General features: G+C 52.6%; 1 protein-coding gene across 1 annotated transcript in view; it reads right to left on the reverse strand.

The window, feature by feature from the left end:
* Positions 1-17,667, reverse strand: part of ASTN1 (astrotactin 1) — a 63,497-nt gene extending 45,830 nt beyond the window's left edge. Inside the window, 2 exon segments of the mRNA XM_030953546.1 lie at positions 17,357-17,467; positions 17,470-17,667. Of these exon segments, the coding sequence (XP_030809406.1) occupies positions 17,357-17,467; positions 17,470-17,638 (280 nt within the window). The 5' untranslated portion in view covers positions 17,639-17,667.
* Between the last annotated feature and the right edge of the window lie 1,992 nt (positions 17,668-19,659).

The raw sequence follows: 19,659 nt of genomic DNA on the forward strand, positions 1-19,659 counted from the left end.
GAGCCCGAACCTCTCCCATTCTTCAACACCAAATCCTCTGTCACTCTGGGGGTGACACTGAGCTGGTTTTGAGCAGAGGACACTGACCCATCATTGGTGGGGCTGAGCTGACCAGGTTTGCTCTGCAGCTGGCGGCTTTAGAAGCTGACAGCCCCCCCTTGCCCTGCTCCTCCCCGCCAGCCCAAGGACGCACCTGGGCGCCTTCCCCTGCAAGCTCATTGCTCCATCACATTTCTCAATTCTGACCTAAAGCTGGGGGAAAAAAACAAGCAGATTGGGACATTCTCTGGTGTTTGATTTTCACTCCTGTCTTGTTACTTTGGTCCCATCTGCCATAGCTGTGAACTGCAGAGGAAATGTGGGAAGGGAGGCAGATCCACCTCCTGGTCCAACACTCGGGTGACACGGTCATGTTCAAAAGAACCCAAGTGCCCACCCACGACAGGAAGCAAAAGGAAAATAGAGAGAATGTGTGAAGACACTTCCAAGATGCCATGCTGCAATAAAAACCCCAGAAAGAACCACATCTGTAGTTGATATCTCACCCTGCGATGCTGTCACGTCACCTATTCCAGAGGGAAGATCAGGTCTCTGTGGAAAGGGTCCAAATGATGGAGAGGCTCCCAGTCAGCCATGGAAAATTACCAGCCTGGCTAAACTGTCTCCCAGCAAATCAGTGAGAAGGAGGGCACAAACCCCTGAGCTCAGATGGTGCTCACCTACAAACTGCAGAACTCCACCAAGGAGTGGAGAATCACCAAGTGATTTTCACTATCACTCCAAAAGGGCGAGCAACTCGAGAAGAGAAACCTGCCAGAGGAAACCCCAATTTCTTATAAAAGCTGTTGTGCATCAAGAAAATAAAAACCAGTAAATTCTGCTTGTGCCCTGGACACTTTGTTAGAGGAACCTGTAGGTGCATCAGTGAATACATGTCACCCAACACTGCGAGCCAGAAGATAAGGGTGATCCAATTTGACAGACTCGTTTCAAAAAGCTCTTGTCAAAATCCACCCTCAAAGTTTCCCAAAGCACCAAAGTGGAGCTGGGATGAGAAGGAGAGTCGTCTTGAAGCCCACCAGGTGGGGGAGGAGTAAGAGTTTGGCTCTCAGGATGAAAGGAGGTTACCAAGAAGCCCCACGGAGATCTCTGTCAGGACCTTGGCTGCTCAGAAACACTCTGGAAGAGGAGGAGGATGGCAAAGTTGGTCACCAAGGCTAAATTTAGTCTTCTCAAAGCTGAAGCTGAGAAGCGCAGGAGGAAAGCGGGCAAGGAAGTGGGCAGGTGAAACTCAACCTTGGTGAGAGCAAGCTGATCTGGAATCCTGCAAGTGATATTCAGGTCAACCATCTCGAGAAGGAGGAGGCAAAGCTTGGGAGGCTTGGAGGAGGGGTACAAGGAAGATGAGATGTTGCAAATGGCTTTGTGAAGAGGAGAAACCAACGGTGTGAGGACTCCTCAGTAAAGGAACCAAACAACAGGGTGAGGACATGATAAAAGCCTGTAAAACCATCAGGCCCGTGGAGCACTGGGAAAGAAAATGGTTATTCACCATTTCTCACTTTGCAAGGATTTACAAGTGTAAAAACCAACAAAAGGTTCTTTTTCATACACTATAAAGTATGAAAGCAGTGCAAAAGGTGCTGAATTCAGGGGAGACAGAGCCACCAGCAGCTATTGAGCCAGAGAGCCCAGAGGCGCATCCTAGGTGGAGAAATCCCTGGGCAGCAGGGAAAGGACCAAATATAGATATCCTGCAGTTTTAATTTTTTTTTCCAATTTCAATTGATAAATTATCAATTGATAAATTATCAATTGATAAATTATCAATTTCAGTTTTCAATTATCAGTGCTAGCTGCAGATGCCAAGGGACAACAACCCACTACCCCCACACTGCCCAGTCTCTTGGGGTTCAAGAGCAAATCCAGCTTTGTGCTACCCAGGCCAGCATTCAAGGATGCCTCCCACATCCACGTGTCCCTTTGGGAGTGGTTGAGACCCTCTGCTCCCCCAGGGGAGGAGGGGGTACCCCAGGGCAGCTCCCTCCTAGTGACAGAGGTGATCCTTTTAACACCCAACCAGAAACTCCCCCTTTCCAAATCCCAGCCCTCCGTGCTCTCGGACCCTACAGCCCCAAGATAACTTGCCAAGATTCCCTTCAGCTTTACAAGCCAGCCAGCAATTTCCACAGGGAGGCAAAGGACTATTTATATCCATCAGGGGCTGGCAGGGAAGGTAATGGCTGGCCACTGCAGCCCATCTGCCAGGCCCTTAGGAAAACAACAGAGCATATCCTGCAGGGGAGGTCAGGCACTGGTGCTGGGACAGCAAGGGGATGCTCCACAGGGATGACATGGGCTGCACATCAAGGGTGAACTCCAGCTCACTTCTACACACTCCTCTGTGTGAGCTCTCGTTGTGCCAAGGCCAAGAGGTCAGGAAAATGAGATGTTATTTTGGCATTTCTGTGCTCAGCACGGGGAACAAGCACAGCCACTTGTTCCTCATCTCCCCTGGGGGGAGAGCCACGACCTGTTGGTTTCCTGAGATATGGGATGGCCCAAAAAGGACCAAAACAACCTTGTCTGCTCTCCTGGGCACAGCTGGGCTGAGAGCTTTTCCAAGAGGTGATCCTCCTGGAGGGAACAATGCTGGTCTCAGAGGATGGGATGGAGAAGGCAGGCACGGGCTGCTGCCAGCTGCAGCCTAACATCATAAACTCTTTGGTGCTTAGGAGCTCTTACACGATTTCAAGCTCCATTTTCAAGTTTGTGGGGAGGCTTTGAAAGATGGGAAAGGCAGAATGGAAAAGGAAAAAAAAAAAAGAAGGAAGAAAGCTGTAGAAGGGGGAAAAGTTAACCGTGCATCTCGAATTTATCACTCTTGAAAGAAGAGCTTGGCAGGATGGCCAGAGCCCAGCCAGTGCACAGCAATCAATGGGAACGCTTTGGGTCTAGTCAAGCTTCCTTGAGATTTACAGGAACTGAACAGAGGCATAAATCTGTCACTGCCTGATGAAAATGGATGTAATTAAATTTGCAGGTGTATATAATTGTCATATTGATGATCTGTATAAATCAGAGGAGCCAGCAGAGGCACAGAGGAGCTGCTTGCCCCCCTGCGTGGCCAGGAACAGGGCTCTGGGGCACCCACCTCACCCGCATGGCTCTGCCCATCACCACAATCTCCTCCTCCACAAGAGGCTTTCCCAAATTGCCCCCACAGGCAGCAGAAGCTGCAGGACCCCCCACCCTTTCCAGTTTACCTGCAGCCCCATCCTGGCTGCTACAAATCTCCTGTGCCTGCAGGAGGGGGCAGGCAGGACCACAGGCATTGGGAAACCTGACCATGGAGATCGTGGGGGTTCTTTGCAGCTGCTTTGAAGCTCTGAGCCCAGGTGCAAGTGGGGCACTGACTTGATCTTTTAGCAGTGCTTTTTTTTTTTAATAATTTCTTTTAACCTTTGTTATTTTGGGAACTTTGAAGCCGAAGCTGCTCCGAGGCAGCCGCCTTTGTAGGAAGGACAGAGAGTGCAGGGTGGGGATTTGAAAGAGGAGGAGAAACAGGGAGGGGAGGAAATGGTGCTTCCCATCAGAAAGTGAGAGAAAGAAAGAGAGAGAGAGAAAGAGAGAGAGAAAGAGAGAGAGAAAGAAAGAAAGAGAGAGAGAAAGAGGGAGAGAAAGAGGGAGAGAAAGAAGAAAAAATAAAGAGGGAGAGAAAGAAAGAAAGAGAGAGAGAAAGAGGGAGAGAAAGAGGGAGAGAAAGAGAGAAAGAAAAATAAAGAGGGAGAGAAAGAAGGAAAGAGAGAGAAAGAGGAAGAGAAAGAGAGAGAGAAAGAAAAAGAAAGAGGGAGAGAAAGAGGGAGAGAAAGAGAGAGAGAAAGAAAAAGAAAGAGAGAGAGAAAGAGAGAGAAAGAAAAATAAAGAGAGAGAAAGAGAGAGAAAGAAAAAGAGGAAGGAAGGAAGGAAGGAAGGAAGGAAGGAAGGAAGGAAGGAAGGAAGGAAGGAAGGAAGGAAGGAAGGAAGGAAGGAAGGAAGGAAGGAAGGAAGGAAGGAAGGAAGGAAGGAAGGAAGGAAGGAAGGAAGGAAGGAAGGAAGGAAGGAAGGGAAGGAAGGAAGGAAGGAAGGAAGGAAGGAAGGAAGGAAGGAAGGAAGGAAGGAAGGAAGGAAGGAAGGAAGGAAGGAAGGAAGGAAGGAAGGAAGGAAGGAAGGAAGGAAGGAAGGAAGGAAGGAAGGAAGGAAGGAAGGAAGGAAGGAAGGAAACCTTGAGAGGCAGCTGGGGCTCTGTGGGAGATCTGGATACAAAATGACCACGGTCCCTTCCACTTCTCCAGCACTGAACCAGAGAAACCTCCAAGGCCTTTGCAGACGTGCACACCAACCTTCTCCCCTGCCCCAGTGTGACATCCCTGAGCCCCCAGGGGGGGTGCAGAGATCCTCTCCAGCCCCCACAGCCCAGCTGGGTGCCGTGGGCATTCCCTTCTCCCCGCCGTGCCACAGGAGCACCAGGCAAGGCCTTCCTGTCACCTTCACCAAGGCCTCTCGGGGTCTCTGTGCCCAGGGTGACCCCAAGATGTGTCAGAGAGTCTCTTTTCCCAGCCTGGCAGCTGATGAAGGAGTCAGGATTCTTCTGTTCTGCTTTTCAAGGTTGTTTATTTTCTCTTATCTGTTCCATTCTTTCTCTGACCGGCTGAGGTCTGTCTGGCAGGTTGTGGCACACTGACTGCCCTGGGGCAGTGTTATCTTTTTATACTAAAAACTACATGTGCTTCATTTACAATAACTCCCCAATACCTATCACCTATGTTAGACAGTCTGTCTCTACTCTAAACCAATCCAAAAGTGTCACCATCACAGCAGAAGATGGAGGCTAGGAAGGAGAAAGAAGGACAGGACATGTCCAAATTCCTCCATCTTGGGACCCCGAGCCCCCATTCTAAAAACCCCAAAATTCTACTTTTCTATCTTGCAACAAACCATCAGTCTGCTTAAACTGGCTTTGTGAATCCTCCCACAAAGTTGGTAATTGTTTTTTCCAAGGGCTAAATCAAAGGCACAGGGGACTTTGGCTCCATGCCAAGGTCTCTGAGCCCCTTGCCAGGGTCTGGAATCCTCCAGGGCCCCAGAGGAATGTCCTGGGCTCTGACAAAGGCCCTTCCCATGTGCACAGGACATCTTGGCACAACTCGGAATCCCGAGCTGAGCTCCACAAACGTGCTGCAAGTGGATAATTAAAAATTAAGGAAGAGTTTCTGCATTGCAGTCCCAATTATGTAACTCTGCTCTTGGGTTTCAGCACCCATCAGCTCTGGTGCCCTCACACAGCCCTGCCTGTATTCACCTGTCTGTCTTCCCAGGCAGGGCTCCCACCCTTGGCATTGGGGAATCCCAGTGTCACAACCACAGGCAGAAAGTTCCCTTGCATTTGCGTTGGGGGAAAAAAAAAGAAAGGAAAATCTATTTCATGCTTCTGGTCCAGTGCTGAAACTGGAGATGGGCAGAACAAAGGGGATGGGGTCAGGGTGCTTCAGCCCAGCCAAGCACAGAAGAGCTGCCATGGCCATGACCAGGGAGTTTCTAAGCCAGGGGCTGCTGTCTCTTGCTCCTGCACCAGAGAAGCAGGAGCTCATTTTAGCAAACTGTCACAGTTTGATGCTGGCACAATGCCAGTGTCCCCAAGAAAATATATGCTCCCTGGTGTCTGCTGTGAGATGTGACCAGGGATAGAGCAAAGCAGGCTCCAGCTTAGGAATAAAGAGGAAAAACTTTATTAACCTACAACTATATATAAAAAGAAACACGGAACTCAGAATGAAAACCTTCCAAAAGCATTCCTCCTCCCCCCACCAAATTTCCAATACATCCATCCCTCAGATCATCAACTCTCAGTCCATCGCCACCCTTCAGATAATCAATTCTCAGTTCATCAAGGAGAGAGGCGTCCCTCTTGTGCCATAGGCTTCCTCTGAAAACACAGTTGAGACCTCGTGTGTTTCCTTGTCACACATGGCACCGCCTGGAGATCATATTCAAATCTGAGCACCTATTGGTTTGACCACAGCATCCCAAAAAACTCACTTCCTTCTCAAAGCAGGACAAAAACAAAACCAAATCCAGATGAGGAGTCAGCTGCATTCTCAGTATCTCAAGAGCAAAGAGCCCTGCTGGACTCTGAGCACCATTAAGTGCAAACTCCTGCACTTGCAGCCACATCTTTGCCTTAACCCTGCCAGCTCAGGCTGCTGCTGAGCCCAGGGCTCAACAGGCCAGCTCTGCCTCTTCCTCCTGCTGTTTCCTCCTCCCTTTCTTGGCCAGAAACCCACTGACTACCCAGCCATGTCTCTGGCAGTGCTACTCCCAGGACCTGGATGCTGCCACCTGGTGTGAAACCAGCCATTAATTCCTGCTGGGATTCACTCCAAAGGTCACTTCACCAGGCTCTGTGTGCCACAGCTTCAAGAGGCCACCAGAGATGCTGTGGCTCACACCCACAGCAAGGGGCTCTGCCATCACTGCTCCTAATGCCCCTGGGCTGCTGTGTGGCTCCTGCAGTCCTTTGCTGCCTCCTGGCACTCCCTCCTCATGGTCCTTCCTTCCCTGCCTGTCACTCTAGGACATGAAACAGAAAGACACAGACATTGGATTTTTTAAGGCAAAAAAGAGAGCTTTCATTTTTCCGACTCTAACATTTAAAGATTTCCAAAAGTGACAGTGGATTGGAGGGTGACAGTGCCACCTCTTCAATGATACTGGACAAACCAACAGGCTATCAAATTTTTCTTTCTCTATAAAAGAATGCAAAACAATTAGTTATTTACATCAAGTATATAAGAAAGTTTGTTACAAAAATGTAAACGTCAGAAGGCTTAAAAAATCATAAAAAATCAGGGTGACACCTGCCCTCCCTCCATTACCCTGGTACCTCCCTATTGCTGGCAGGGAGCTCTCACATCCACACTCCTTTCAGCCCCAGCATGTGAAAGCTGGGAAGACCCAGCCCTGAGCTGTATGACAAGGAGGTCAGACCCATCCCAGCACCTCCCAGGAATTTCCACATCCCCCCCTCAGCCCCAGCCCCAGCTCCAGTTTGTGCCCCAGCATGGATGGACTGTGGGGGCATGCTGGGGCTGGGGCTGGCTCCTCCAGGGTTAGCCAGAGATGTGCTTCACTCTGCAAGCACAAAAAGGCAGAAACATGGCAATAAAAGCTGTGGAAACCAGCCCAAGGCCAAGACTCCCCTCCCACCATCCATGAGCTATTTCTCCTGCCCACCAAGCCTGAGCACACCACCATGGCACGCCCAGGAGAGAGCAGCTCCTGCTGAAAAACGAAAAAAACAGGTTTCCTTTCTCCCTGGAAGGATGTTTCAGGCATTGTCCTGCTTGCAGGTGCTTGGACTCACATCTCAGGCCACTGTAGCTGCACCTTGGCATGGGCTGGGATGAGATCCTTGCAGACATTTAGAATTCCCCCCGCACATGCCATGTCTGCAAAGGCAAACCCCTGGCTTGCAGGAAAGCCAAGCAACCCCAGAGCAGCATGACAGCTCTCCAGTCCCCTCCCTGCTCCTCTCCAGAGCTCCCCCAAGGAGGCAAAACAGACAGAGCCCAGCTATTTCTGGCTCAGCAGCTCAGGAAGGGCTGGGAGGGGCAGCACTGGGGCGGCAGAGCAGCTCTGCCCTGGCACAGCCACACTGGGGGAGCAGAGTCTGGGGGAGCCTGGGGCCAGCCCAGGGCACTGGGAGCCTCTCCAGTGCAAGCAGCACATTTCCCAGAGGCTGCAGACACTGGGGACATCATTAGGGCAGCAAATGGGCCGAGAGCACAGCAGCAATTTGCAGACCCTGCAGCCACTGCTGCACAGCAGAGCCTGGCAGGAAAATTTGGGAGTGGGCTGTCTCCCCTGCCAAGCATCCCCTTCCCTACCAAAGCCAGCCTGACCCCCACAGGAGCCTCCCTGCCATGCTATGCCCTCCCTGCCCTGCCTCCTCCTGCCACCCTCACAAGGACAAGCCCCCCAACCCATGCTGAGCCACCCATCCCCGTGCTGGAGCCACAGTCTGGGCTGCTTTTCTGTATCCTCACCCTCCTGCAGTGCCCTGAGCCCCACACTCACCCCATCCCCTCCCACACACTCCATGCATGGACCTAGAAAGGGACTTCCCACCCTTTCAGCCCTGCTCCTTGCCCCGTGTTGGAGCAGCCCCACGGGAGGAGGGTGTTTGGGGGCACAGGAAGCTCCTGGTGCCTGCCAGCCAGGGAAGCTGGCTGCCAGCACGGTACCCTCGCTCTCTCACTCCCCTTGGGATGCCAAATTAATTGCCTTGTCTCCTGGAGCTTTTAGCTGGAACAAATAAAAGAAAAAGGGGGGTTGCCAAAACCCATAATAAGGTCTACAGTTCCTCTGAGCTACAAGGGCTGCTTTAAATTTCGGGTTTTTTTCTTTTTTTTTGGCCTCTTTTTTTTATTTGAAGGAGGTTTCCATGGCAACTGTCTCCCATCACACAAGAGCCTGTCCTGGGGATATTTTGGGGTTGCTGATATCTGCCTTCCCTTCCCAGGCACTGTGTTGTGACAGGGACATGGCAGCTGGGGGCTTTGGCAGGGGAGCAGGGCAGGGCTGCAGGAAAAGGAGGTGCCACTCCCAAAAAACAAGGCCAGGGTCCTGCCTGTACACATCAGGCAGGCCTGCATCCCAAAGGCTGTGGTTCTCCTTGGACCACTGGCCTGATTTGGGAAGCACTCACAAGGCAATGCAGCCCCCACTGGGCCAGGCAGATGGGCCATGTCCAGCTAGGAGCACGGGCACCCTCTGCCACCTTCTCCTGCCCTTCATCCATCTCCATCCCTTCATCCTAAGGAAGGAATTGTTCCCTGTGAGGGTGGGCAGGCCCTGGCACAGGGTGCCCAGAGAAGCTGCGGCTGCCCCTGGATCCCTGGCAGTGTCCAAGGCCAGGCTGGACAGGGCTTGGAGCAGCCTGGGCTAATGGAAGGTGTCCCTGCCCATGGCACGGTGAGGAAGGAGATGAGCATTAAGGTCCCTTCCAACCCAAACCATTCTACAGTTCTGGGATTCTCCAGTGTCTCTGCTCCACCAGGTTGGTTTGGAGCTGGATCAGGTCCCAGCAGGAGCAGAGCCAGCTCTGTGCATCCCCCAGCTGCTTGCTCTGCTGTGCTCGTTAGTCATCCTAATTACTGAGAAGCCTCAGAGCTGGCCACAAAAGGGGCTCTGTCCCCTCTCACGTCAGGGCTGCAGACCCCAAACCTCTGTGACCATGAGCCACCAACAGCTAGAGGGTTCCTCCAGGATCTCCTACTTCCCTTTGATTATAAATGTTTTAAAAAGTCCCTGCCCAGCTCCCAGTGGATCTCAGGCTCTGCAGCAGGAGCCATGGATGGAACAGGCTCAGCAAAGCCAGGTGTGGGGGCAGCTTACCCAATCCCACAGCAGGAGCCCAGCACCAGGTCAGCATCCCTGCCAAGGATGGATGATCCTGCTGCAGGGCAGGGAAGCAGGATCAGAAACACCAGCACAGGGTGTGATCACCTCTGGGTGAATTCTCAGCAAAAAGCTGGAGTGGGACAGCCAGAACCTGGCAGTCCAAAATCTTCCCTTATCCAGACAAATCCCCCAGCTGCTGTTTGGGGTGAGCCACCAGGCACAGCTGCAGAGATGCCAGAGCCCAGCAATTTGGAAGCAAAAAGGACAACCAGTCTTAAATGACAGAGCTGTCATCATCCAGGCACTGCCTTAATCCCACCAGGCAAAAATTCCTTCATTTGAAGGACTGCTCTGCAGCAAGGCTCCAAGAGAGATGATTTCAGTCTCTGTTTAGCTGGCTAAATGACCATGAAAAACATAAAACACAATAGAATATAAAATTAAAGTGAATGAAACAAAATAGAATAGCATGGAAGAGCATAAAATAAAGTAACATAAAATAAAATAAAATAAAATAAAATAAAATAAAATAAAATAAAATAAAATAAAATAAAATAAAATAGTGAAATAATAAAATAAAACAAAATAGTGAAATAATAAAATAAAATAGTAAAAAAAATAAAATAAAGTAAAATAGCAAAATAATAAAATAAAATCAAATAAATAGTAAAAAATAAAATATAAAATAAAATAAAATAAAATAAAATAAAATAAAATAAAATAAAATAAAATAAAATAAAATAAAATAAAATAAAATAAAATAAAATAAAATAAAATAAAATAAAATATGGGGTATGGGATGCAGCCCAGGAGCAAATGCCCCTGGCACATGGAGAGGAGGGCAGAGTTGAGGCAATGGCATCAGTGTGGCTGCCCAAGGTCCCCTCCAGCAGTGGAACCACAGCCAATTCCAGGGGTGTAAAACCCACCAGAAATCTTTGGGGGGGCTTTGAGGAGTGCCCACATGGGCAACCCAGCCCCCAAAACTGGATCAGGGGTCAGGCAGGAACAGGACCAAGCCTGAGCATCCCTGCCTGGACAGGGTTGAGACATTCAGGAAGGGAGACAAAACAGGGGGCCAGGAGCCCTGCAGCCCCCCTGGCTGAGTGCTGGTTCCCTGCCAGAGCCTGCCACCCCCCTGGAAAGGCCAGGCAGCCCCACATCCCACTCCCCCCTCTGCTTTCTGGGTCAGTGAGATCCCCTCCCAGCCCTGCTGCAGCCAGCTGGATGCACGGTTGCTGTGGCAACGGGTTCCCAGAGACCAAATCCTTATTTCTTACTTTTTCTTCCCTTGGTTAAGGAAAAAAAAAATATACAAGAGGCCCTGTATATCCCCTGTGGCACTGAAACATCCGTGCCCAGCAAGAGAGCAGGTCTGCACTGGGCACAGCATGGGGACAAGGTGTCTGTGAGGATGGGGATGTGCACACTGTGCCTCCCTCCTGAGCCCCATCACCCCCAGTTTGGCCACAGGGCACTCCCTGCTCCTCCCTGGCATGCTGTCAGCTCTCCTGCAGGGTTTTCCACCCTGCCACGAGGTTTTAAGGGCTGCCCCTACCCACAGCTGAGGTTGGTGCTGGGCTCCATGCCTGGAAGAGGGAATGTTACCAGGCATGGGGTGTCCCTGGTGCTCCAGTGGCTCTGAGCAGCTCACCTCACTCCAGGCTCTGACCCCCAGGAAAAGGGATGTGGTTACACTGCATGGCCAAGAGGAGGGGCTGGAATGGGGTCCCGCCAGCGCCCAATTATTATTGGTGAATAAAATATTATTATTTTTAATATTATTATTATTTTCACCCAATTATTAGATGAGCTATTAGTGATTGCTATTAGACAAGCATGTCCTGCCCCACCAGGTGCTCCAGGGCAGGGCCAGGGGAGGATGCATCCCCTTGATAGATCCCTCTCTGCTTTGCTGCAAGCTCTGGAAGCCCCCAAGCCTTGGGGACAAACATCTCCCACAACAGCAGACCAGACACCCAGCAGCACTCTGGGTGCCACAGCAATGTTCCAGCAGCAGCAGCACCCACTCCAGGAGGAGGCAGCAAGAACGTGGCACTCCTGCATTTCCAGCAGGCACACACCCCCAGCATCCATCCCAAACTCATGGAGATGGGTTCAGACCCCAGCCAGCTCAGCTGGAAGGAATTCAGTGCATCCCACTGCCGGGATGGTGTTGCTAAGGGGCAGGAGGGCAGCTGAGGTGGGGTGTTTGGGGCTCCCTTCCCCACCACAGCTGCTGGGACCTCCTGAGGCGAGTCCCCCGCTGCCCTCCAAGCCAGCCAGCAGAAGATGACAGCAGCTGTCCCCTGGCTGGGCCTGGCAGAGCACAGATCACACCCGTGGGCTTCAGAGCATGAGACAGTGCCCAGGATCAAAGCCAAGTCCAATTAATGGCTCACAATCTTATTAGAGAAATTATTGCAGGATCCTGAGTAAAAGTCCGATATATCCACTCCATTCCATTAGTCAGGCTCATTTAGTAATTCAATCAATCTAAGCAAGGCAATTGAGCTCCCCTGGTATCATTTAACTTGGTTATTCTCTAGGTACTTAAGAATTTCTTAATATTTGCTTCATTATTTCACCATAACACCCATTCCCAGGTGCAGGGTTCATGCTGTGGGCCCTGTGGTGGAGCCAGCCCTGCTGCAGCCCTCTGCCATGCTCTGCTCTTGTGAGATATTGGTATATGAAGGAAAGGGGGTGATGCCCCTGGGAATTGAGTCCAGCCAGGGAATGGCACCACAGCACCCCAAGAATTGCTTCCCAGTTGGGACCAAAGGGGTCCCAACAGCTTTGGGACTCCCAGCCAGCATCCAGATGCAGGTGAGAGGAGCAAAACTCAATAGGATGCTCTTCTCACTTGACCTGGAACTGGAAAAAAGTATGGGATTAATGCAACCCTGCAGCCCCAGGGCCTTTTAGGAGCTGGGGGTGGAGGGCAGAGTGGGAGGGCACAATCTGCAGCAGCCACAGCAGCAGGGAGGTGTGTGGGACGAGGATGAGAGCCGGCAGGTGTCACATCTGGCCAGAGCCAAGGCAGGCGGGCGCTCCGGCGGCCGTCGCCCCCTTTAGCAGCAGCCACATCCCTCCCTGATCTGTCTCACATCCCTACAACCCCCCCAAATCCTGTTATTAACCCAGGGAAGTCAGGGCCAGAGCCTCCAGCAGTAGAGCCAAGAGCTTAGCTAGGATTTAACAACAAAAAAAAATTGATTAGATATTTCGGGGAGATATTCAAGAGCGGTTAAATATGCCCAGCTCATCGGTGCCTTTGAAAAATCTCACCCCTCTAAAAAATTAGAATTGATTTTGTATTTAAAAAGGAATCTATTTAATTTAAAAGTAAGATAATTTGAAATCATGACAGCTTGTATTAAGGCTGGAGTTTATGATAATCTATTAAAGTCATTGAAGTTAAGAACCGTCTCCCATCCTCTGCTGGCTGAGGCTCCTGGGACGGCAGTGGGGAGTGGGAAGTGGGGAGGTGAGGGGCTGCACTGCCCTAATTCAGAGCACACCAGCCGGGCTGGAAACCTGGAGAGGCAGAAGCAGCTCCTTCAGCTCCTCCACACTCAGGGGGGAAAAAACCCAGCATGCAACAACCATCCAGTATTTCAAGATCTTGAAATATCTGGCACCCAGAAAGCATGAGTTCAACCCATCAGCTCTGCTTTCTCATTTCTCAAGTCGATTTTACACTCAAAAAGGTATTTCAAGACTTTACTTTTCAAGCATTTATTGCATTAGAGAGAAGGCAAAGGAGTCAAAGACTCTTTCTTTGGTGCGGTTTTTAATTGCATCACAAATCTCCGTCGACCCCAAGGGGCTGAGGGAAGCCAGGATGCTCATAAATACCCCTCTTGCCACTTTATAATCTGCAAAGGATGGGGCCCAAAAAAATTAGCAGCCTGCAGGAGTGTGAATCCAGTTAATGACATATCAAACGTGGCTGCATGCTGCCGAGCCAAGCAGGGAGGGAGAGGGGGGTGTGAAGGCGAGCGGACAGGGAATATTGAGCTGCAAATTAGCATTTCTTAATGGCCACCAACCAGCAAAATGCTTCCTCCCTTCAGGAAAAAAATACAACTAATGCAACGAACACAAAACGAGATGAAAGGCGACCACTCCAAATGAAGGTTGGCTTGATTGAAAGCGGGATGAAAGCAGGATGAAAGCAGGTGATTTTAAATGTGGGCAGCGGCCTCAGCCCAGCTCCCACACCCTCAGCACTTCCCAAAAACTCAGCAGCTGGGAGAAAACCCTACAGGTAAAATGGGGAGATGGTGTTGGAGTCCCTCTGGGGATAAACATGTAAACCAGTGTGGGGTTTATTGGAGAGAGCCCTGAGCTCTCAGGCAGGCAGCGAGGCAGCACGTGCGCAATTAAAACTCGCTCCACTCATCAGCAAAAAGAGCTGCAAAGCAGGGGAAAACCTTGTCCAAGCACCTCACAGAAGTCATAACCCCACAGACAGCCCATCTGCTTTTGGAGGAACAGAGGAGCAGGCAGCAGGCCCCCATGTTTGGGAGATCTGAGCACCAAAGCACTCACAGCTGTCTCTGGCAGCAGGATGGACACAGCAGGAAGGTGAGACCCAAAAAGGTGCATGGAAAGCAGGCAGCAAGCCTCCTGTGTAAAGATAAATATAAAGCTCATCATTAATTTATGTCACCAGAGCTCCCCATCAGGGTTATCAGGGGTCAGGAGTCACAGCCATTTTTGGCATGCCCAGTTCAACAGCTCCCCCCAGCACTTCGGCTCTAACAAGCACCAAACGTGGCTCTCCAAAGATCCCAGCACATCTTTAGCTGGGAGAAAAGTCCATGCATCCATCAGTGGGAGGCCTGGCTTGGCCACTGTGGCAGGGAGGTGTCACCAAGGCAGGGGAACCACACATGGCAGTGTCCATGAAAACCAGCCAAGCTCAAAAACCCCTGGATTATTTAGGAGGAATTTGAGGGGGACACCAGGACTGGAGGTGGATGATATCCCGCCATCCTTGGGCTCTCTGATCCAGACCCTTTCCCAGCTGCTCCCCTCACTCATCCCCCTACTGTAGCCATCTTCCTGTATGCTCATACCCTCTTTGAGGGGAAACTGAGGCATGGAGAGACCCACACCCCAAAGGGAGCTGATCCAGAGTCCACATGGCAGAGCCACTGCCACAAGCCTCTGTGAAGCCCATCATGGTGCTTCCAGCCCAAAGCCAGAACCTTTCTGACCAGGGGCAGCACCTGGGTCTGCTCCAAGCCTGTCAGCCAGGGTGGCAGCTCACCTTCCCTGGGGAACCCCTGCCCTGGGCACAAATCTGACATCTGGAAACCACCAGAGCAGAAGCAGCAGCTGCCCCTGGCTCAGACACTGACCCAGCCCAGGCTCAGGAGCGTGTGGGGATCATCCCCCACTCCGAGACATTATTTATTGCACATTCAAACTCAGCGAGCTGGGTGCAATTAATGGGTCTGGTTTTGGCCAGGGATGGTGCAAGAAGCACTGTGTGAAGCCCCAAGAAGCACTGTGTGAAGCTCCATTTCTGGGAAGATGCTCAAACACACCCTCCAGTCCCTGCACAAGGGCTTGTGAAAACACAAACAGCCACTCACACCAGCTCCAGGCATCAACCTGGCACAGCCACGTCCCCAGCAAGTGTGCAGTGTGTGCAGTGACAGCACTGATGGTCTTGAGTTTTTTGGGCTGGGGAACCTCCAATTCCAGAGGTTGCAGCCTCTGAGTTGCCAAGCCTGGGTCTTGCAAGATTTCTGTGCATTGCAGAGCTTCTGCCATGCAAAAGCAGTGTCCAGGCTAATAGCAGTGGTGGTAGTAGTAATAACAATAATAATAATAACAATAAAAATAATAATAATAAAAACAACAACCCCCACACAGTAAAGCAGCACAAAACAGTGACACCACAGATGGCAAAGTGGCCATGCCAGTTTCAAGGCAAGCCCTTGTGTCACAGGAAGAGGTAACGTGGCATTTCCCAGAAGTCACCAAGCCAAACCCCTGGCAAAGAGGGGTCCCACAAGGTGCCAGCCCAGTCCCAGCCCCCCCAGTCCCAGTCTCCCACTCTGGCCAGCCCAGTCCCAGCCCCAGCATTCCAGGCAGGAAGACCTGAACTGGGATCACCTCTGTGTCTCCACAGCCCAAACCCCTGCATGCTGGGGGCTGGCACAGCATCATGCACAGTGATGTTTTTGGGGGATCAATGTCCCAAAGAGCCAGGCCAGCACCAGGACATCAGGCTGCACTAGCACAGGGCTTGTCATCCTTGTATTTGTCTGGCAGCAGAGATCAGAAGGATGCAAAACAAACCCCTGCCAGGCATCCTCAGCGCAGAGGGGGCTGCCAGGGCAGGCAGCTTCTTTCCTGCACTGCCCAGTGTGTGGCACCTCACAGATTTGAAAAACCCCTGAGGAAAACCCCACAGTAGGGCTGGGGTCATGCCCGGGAACCTCCTCCTGATCCCCACCCAGGTGCTCCCTGCTGGCAGCACCGAGGCCCCGGGGCCCACGGGGGTCTGGCAGCACAGGATTGGGTCCGAGGGGGCAGGGGATGAACACTCAGGTGGCCTTTGGGGCACCAAGGTGGCCTTTGGGGCTGGCGGCCGTGGCCGCGTCCCCCTGCATCCGCAGCAGCGCTGCTGCCTTGTTGCCACAGCAACGCTCTGGGCCTCGCTGCAGCATCCCGCAGCATCCCAAGGCTTGGGCTGGGATACAGGGGACAGCACAGCCCCCTGTCCCTGCCACACAGCCCCTGCAACCCGGCAAAACAGCCCTGGCTGTGCCCACACAGCCTCCCCACAGCACCAGCAGCCCCACGGCTGTCCCTGCCTTTCACCTGCGGGTGCCCACACAGCAGCCAGTGCTGCCCCAAGCCCACCCAGCAACCAGGACTGGGGGGTCTTAGCACATGGAGGGGTCCATAAACCATGGAAGTGATGAATTGCTGGGAAAAAACCCAGTCTGGGGTCACCACTGTACACAAGGGTGGTACAGCGGGGCAATGTCACATCAAGCAACACACCAGGACCTCATTTTTGGGCCAGCATCCAAACAAGGGTGGCATTTTAAAAACTTCACAGGACACCCAAGGTGCAGCTGGAGAAGCAACAGATGGACAAGGCTTGCAGGAGGTGACACAGCCACTGTGGGGCTGCTAGGAAAGTGATGGTGGCAATGCCAAGGGCAGGATATTATGTGTGGGCAAGGAACTGATGTTCTGCACCAATGTCACCAAAAATGAACCTCAGGGACTTTGTTCCAGGTGGTGAGGAGGGAAGCAGGGCCCTGCACACAAGGAAGGGGTGGAGGCCTCGCTCTGCATAAACAAAGGAGGAAATTGTTTGGCTTTTTTTGGGCTTAAGGAGCCCATGAGATAAGAGCAGATAAGCCTCACCCAGTGGATGAAGAGCAGGTGGGAACCATCCAGAGCATGTGAATAGGCCAGAGCCTAAAACCTGGGGGCAGAAGCACCGGGGGCAGCACACACAGGCACGGTGGGATACACTGAGCAGCAGAGTATTTTTCCATCAGGCTGCAGGGAAGGTGACTCTGCTCAGGGGCAGACAAAGCACAAACCCTCACTCCCAGACTGCGGGCCTCCTGCCAGCACAGCCGCCGGTGGCCATCGATCGAGCCGGGGACGAGCCCCGTGGGTGACAACCTGGGCACGCACCGAGCCTGCAGCATCCCCGGCCGTGATGCTGCAGCGGGGTGTACCGGCACCGGGCTGAGCCAGCCCCGGGGCTGGGCCGAGCTGCTGCAGCGGGGTGAACCGGCCCCGGGGCCGAGCCGCCGCAGGGCGCCCGCCCGCCGGTGCGGCAGGGAGGAGCCCGGCCACCGCCGGGGATGCTCGGGGCCGCGCCGCCGGGGATGCTCGGGGCCCCGCCGCGCTCCCGCAGGCTCACCCAGCACGAAGTAGGGCAGCTCCGTGTTCTCCAGGTCATCCACCACCACCATCTCGCCGGGGAAATCGTTGCGGACCGAGAAGAGCAGCTTAGGCTCGGCGGCCGAGGGCCGTGCATGATGCTGAGGTCGTTCTCCCGCAGGAAGGGCAGCGCCGACACCGTGATGCTCTTCAGCTTGCACTCCAGCTCCTTGGCCGCCGCCTCCGCCGCCGCCTCGGCGGGGCCGCTGCCCGCGGCCAGGCAGCAGCCGGCCAGCAGCGAGCACAGCCCGGCCAAAGCCATCTTGGAGCCCCGCGCCGCGCTCCCGGCGCCGGGCGGGGGCGGCGGCGAGGGGCGGGCACCGCGCACCGGCGCCTCCCCGTGCGGCGCGGCTCGGCGCGGCTCGGCTGCTCCGGGCCCCCGCCTCTCCCTTCCGCCTCTTCGCCCGATTTCCTCCCCATCTCCTGGGAAAGCGGGAGAACCGCGGAGCGATGCGGTGGCGGGAGGGATGCGGGGCTGCCCGGCCTCTTTCTGCGCTGGCATGCGGGTACCACCCCCGCTGCGCTGGGCACACTGCAGAACTCCAAAAGCCCACACCTCCAAAAGCCCAGGCTTCAGGAATCCCCAGGGGAAATCCCAGGCTTCCAAAGCCCCGTGAGGTATCGTGGAACCCAGAGCCCCAGAAAAAGCCACTGACCTCCAAAATAAGTCCCAGGAGAAGTCATGATGGAGCCCAAAGCCCCAGAAGAAGTCGCAGACCTCCAAATCCCTCAAGCCCACATGAAATAGATATCATTGTCTGTATGTGTGCATGTGTGTATACATACACAGACACATACATACACACACACATATATATATATATATATTTATGGATGTATGTGTATATACATATGGGGTGTAAGGGCAACCCCAAACCCACTGGATTTGGATCTTTTTCCTGCATCTGGATGCTTTTTATTTTCACTCTCTTTAAGTGAGCACAAAGCCACACTGACATCTCGTCTGACAGCCACACCTTTCTCCAGACACCTGTGGTCCCCAAATCTTCTGATGGAAGATGTTCTCTTCTTCGAATGTGGGGGAAATGCCCGGTCCTCATCCCAGCAGGAATACCTGGCTGTGTTCTGCCGGTGTGGTTTTCCCAACGGGACTCTCCTGATGGCAGACAGCTCTGGAACAGGGTGTGGAGGCATCACAGAGCTCCCACCCCGCAGCTCCACACCATCTCCTCATGGGGACATTGTCCCATCCCACCAGGCACCTCCAAACAAAACCACACACTGCAGATATTTTGGGTTTTTCGTATTTTTATTTTGCAGAGCTCTCCACCTCCTCTTCTGAGGGTTTCCCTGAATTCCTCTTCCCTCATGTGTGCCAGCTGTGGAGCTTAGCCTGCCCCAGCGTTGGCATTGAGGAGGGACAGCACTGTGCCCCCACACCCCAAGCAGTGGGTGCTTTTCCCCAGGCTGATCTGTCTTTTTAACCCCCTGTATTTTTAACTTTCATTACTCTTTGGGCAGGAAGACTGATGCTGAGCAGAAATTACCTGTTTTCAACAACCAGAGAGAAGCACTGAACTAAACCAGTGGGGATGTAGTGGTGTGTGTGCTTCAGCAGTGCTCTCTCCCTCCAGCAGCAATGGGCTCAGGATCAGGAGAAAACAGGAAAAATCAGGGAAAAACCACAAACAAAAAACCAGATGGGGAAAATTGGGGAAGGAAAATCAGGAACAAATAAGGAAAAATCAGCAGTGGTGTTTTGTAGGATGTGGCCCTCCTTTTGTGTAATTTTTGGGGAGAACAGGGAAATCCCACTGGATGGCTTCCACAAGGCCCTTTCACTGCTCTTCTTTCACCACGGGCTACAAACTCATTAAAAGGAGCTTTTCCATTCTGAAAAATAATTTTAAAAAAAGATTTGATTTATTTAGAGGGTGTCTCCAACAAGGTTCCTTCAAGGTTTGGAGAACGGATGCACCCCCAGGATCGGAGCCCGTGGAATGCCTAACAAGGTGTGAAGAGGAGCAAGGAAGGGGTTTGGTGGGAGGTGTGAAGAACACAGAGGGATAAATGGAACACATATAAAAAACCCATCCGAGAATACGAAATCTTGTGTCACTGACAACGTCCTCCTGCTGCTCACCGGGAATGACCGGCACAGGAGGGTGCCCAGAGACCCTGGGAATGTGGATCCCTGCAGGTGTTCCACGTCAGGTTGGAGGGGCTTGGTCTAGAGGAAGGTGTCCCTGCCCATGATGGGAATGGGATGACCTCTAGGGTCCCTTCCAACCCCACCATTCCCGATCCCGCACATCCCGGGGT

The sequence above is a fragment of the Camarhynchus parvulus genome, chromosome 8 (assembly GCF_901933205.1).
Source record: "Camarhynchus parvulus chromosome 8, STF_HiC, whole genome shotgun sequence".
In the NCBI taxonomy this organism is placed as follows: domain Eukaryota; kingdom Metazoa; phylum Chordata; class Aves; order Passeriformes; family Thraupidae; genus Camarhynchus; species Camarhynchus parvulus.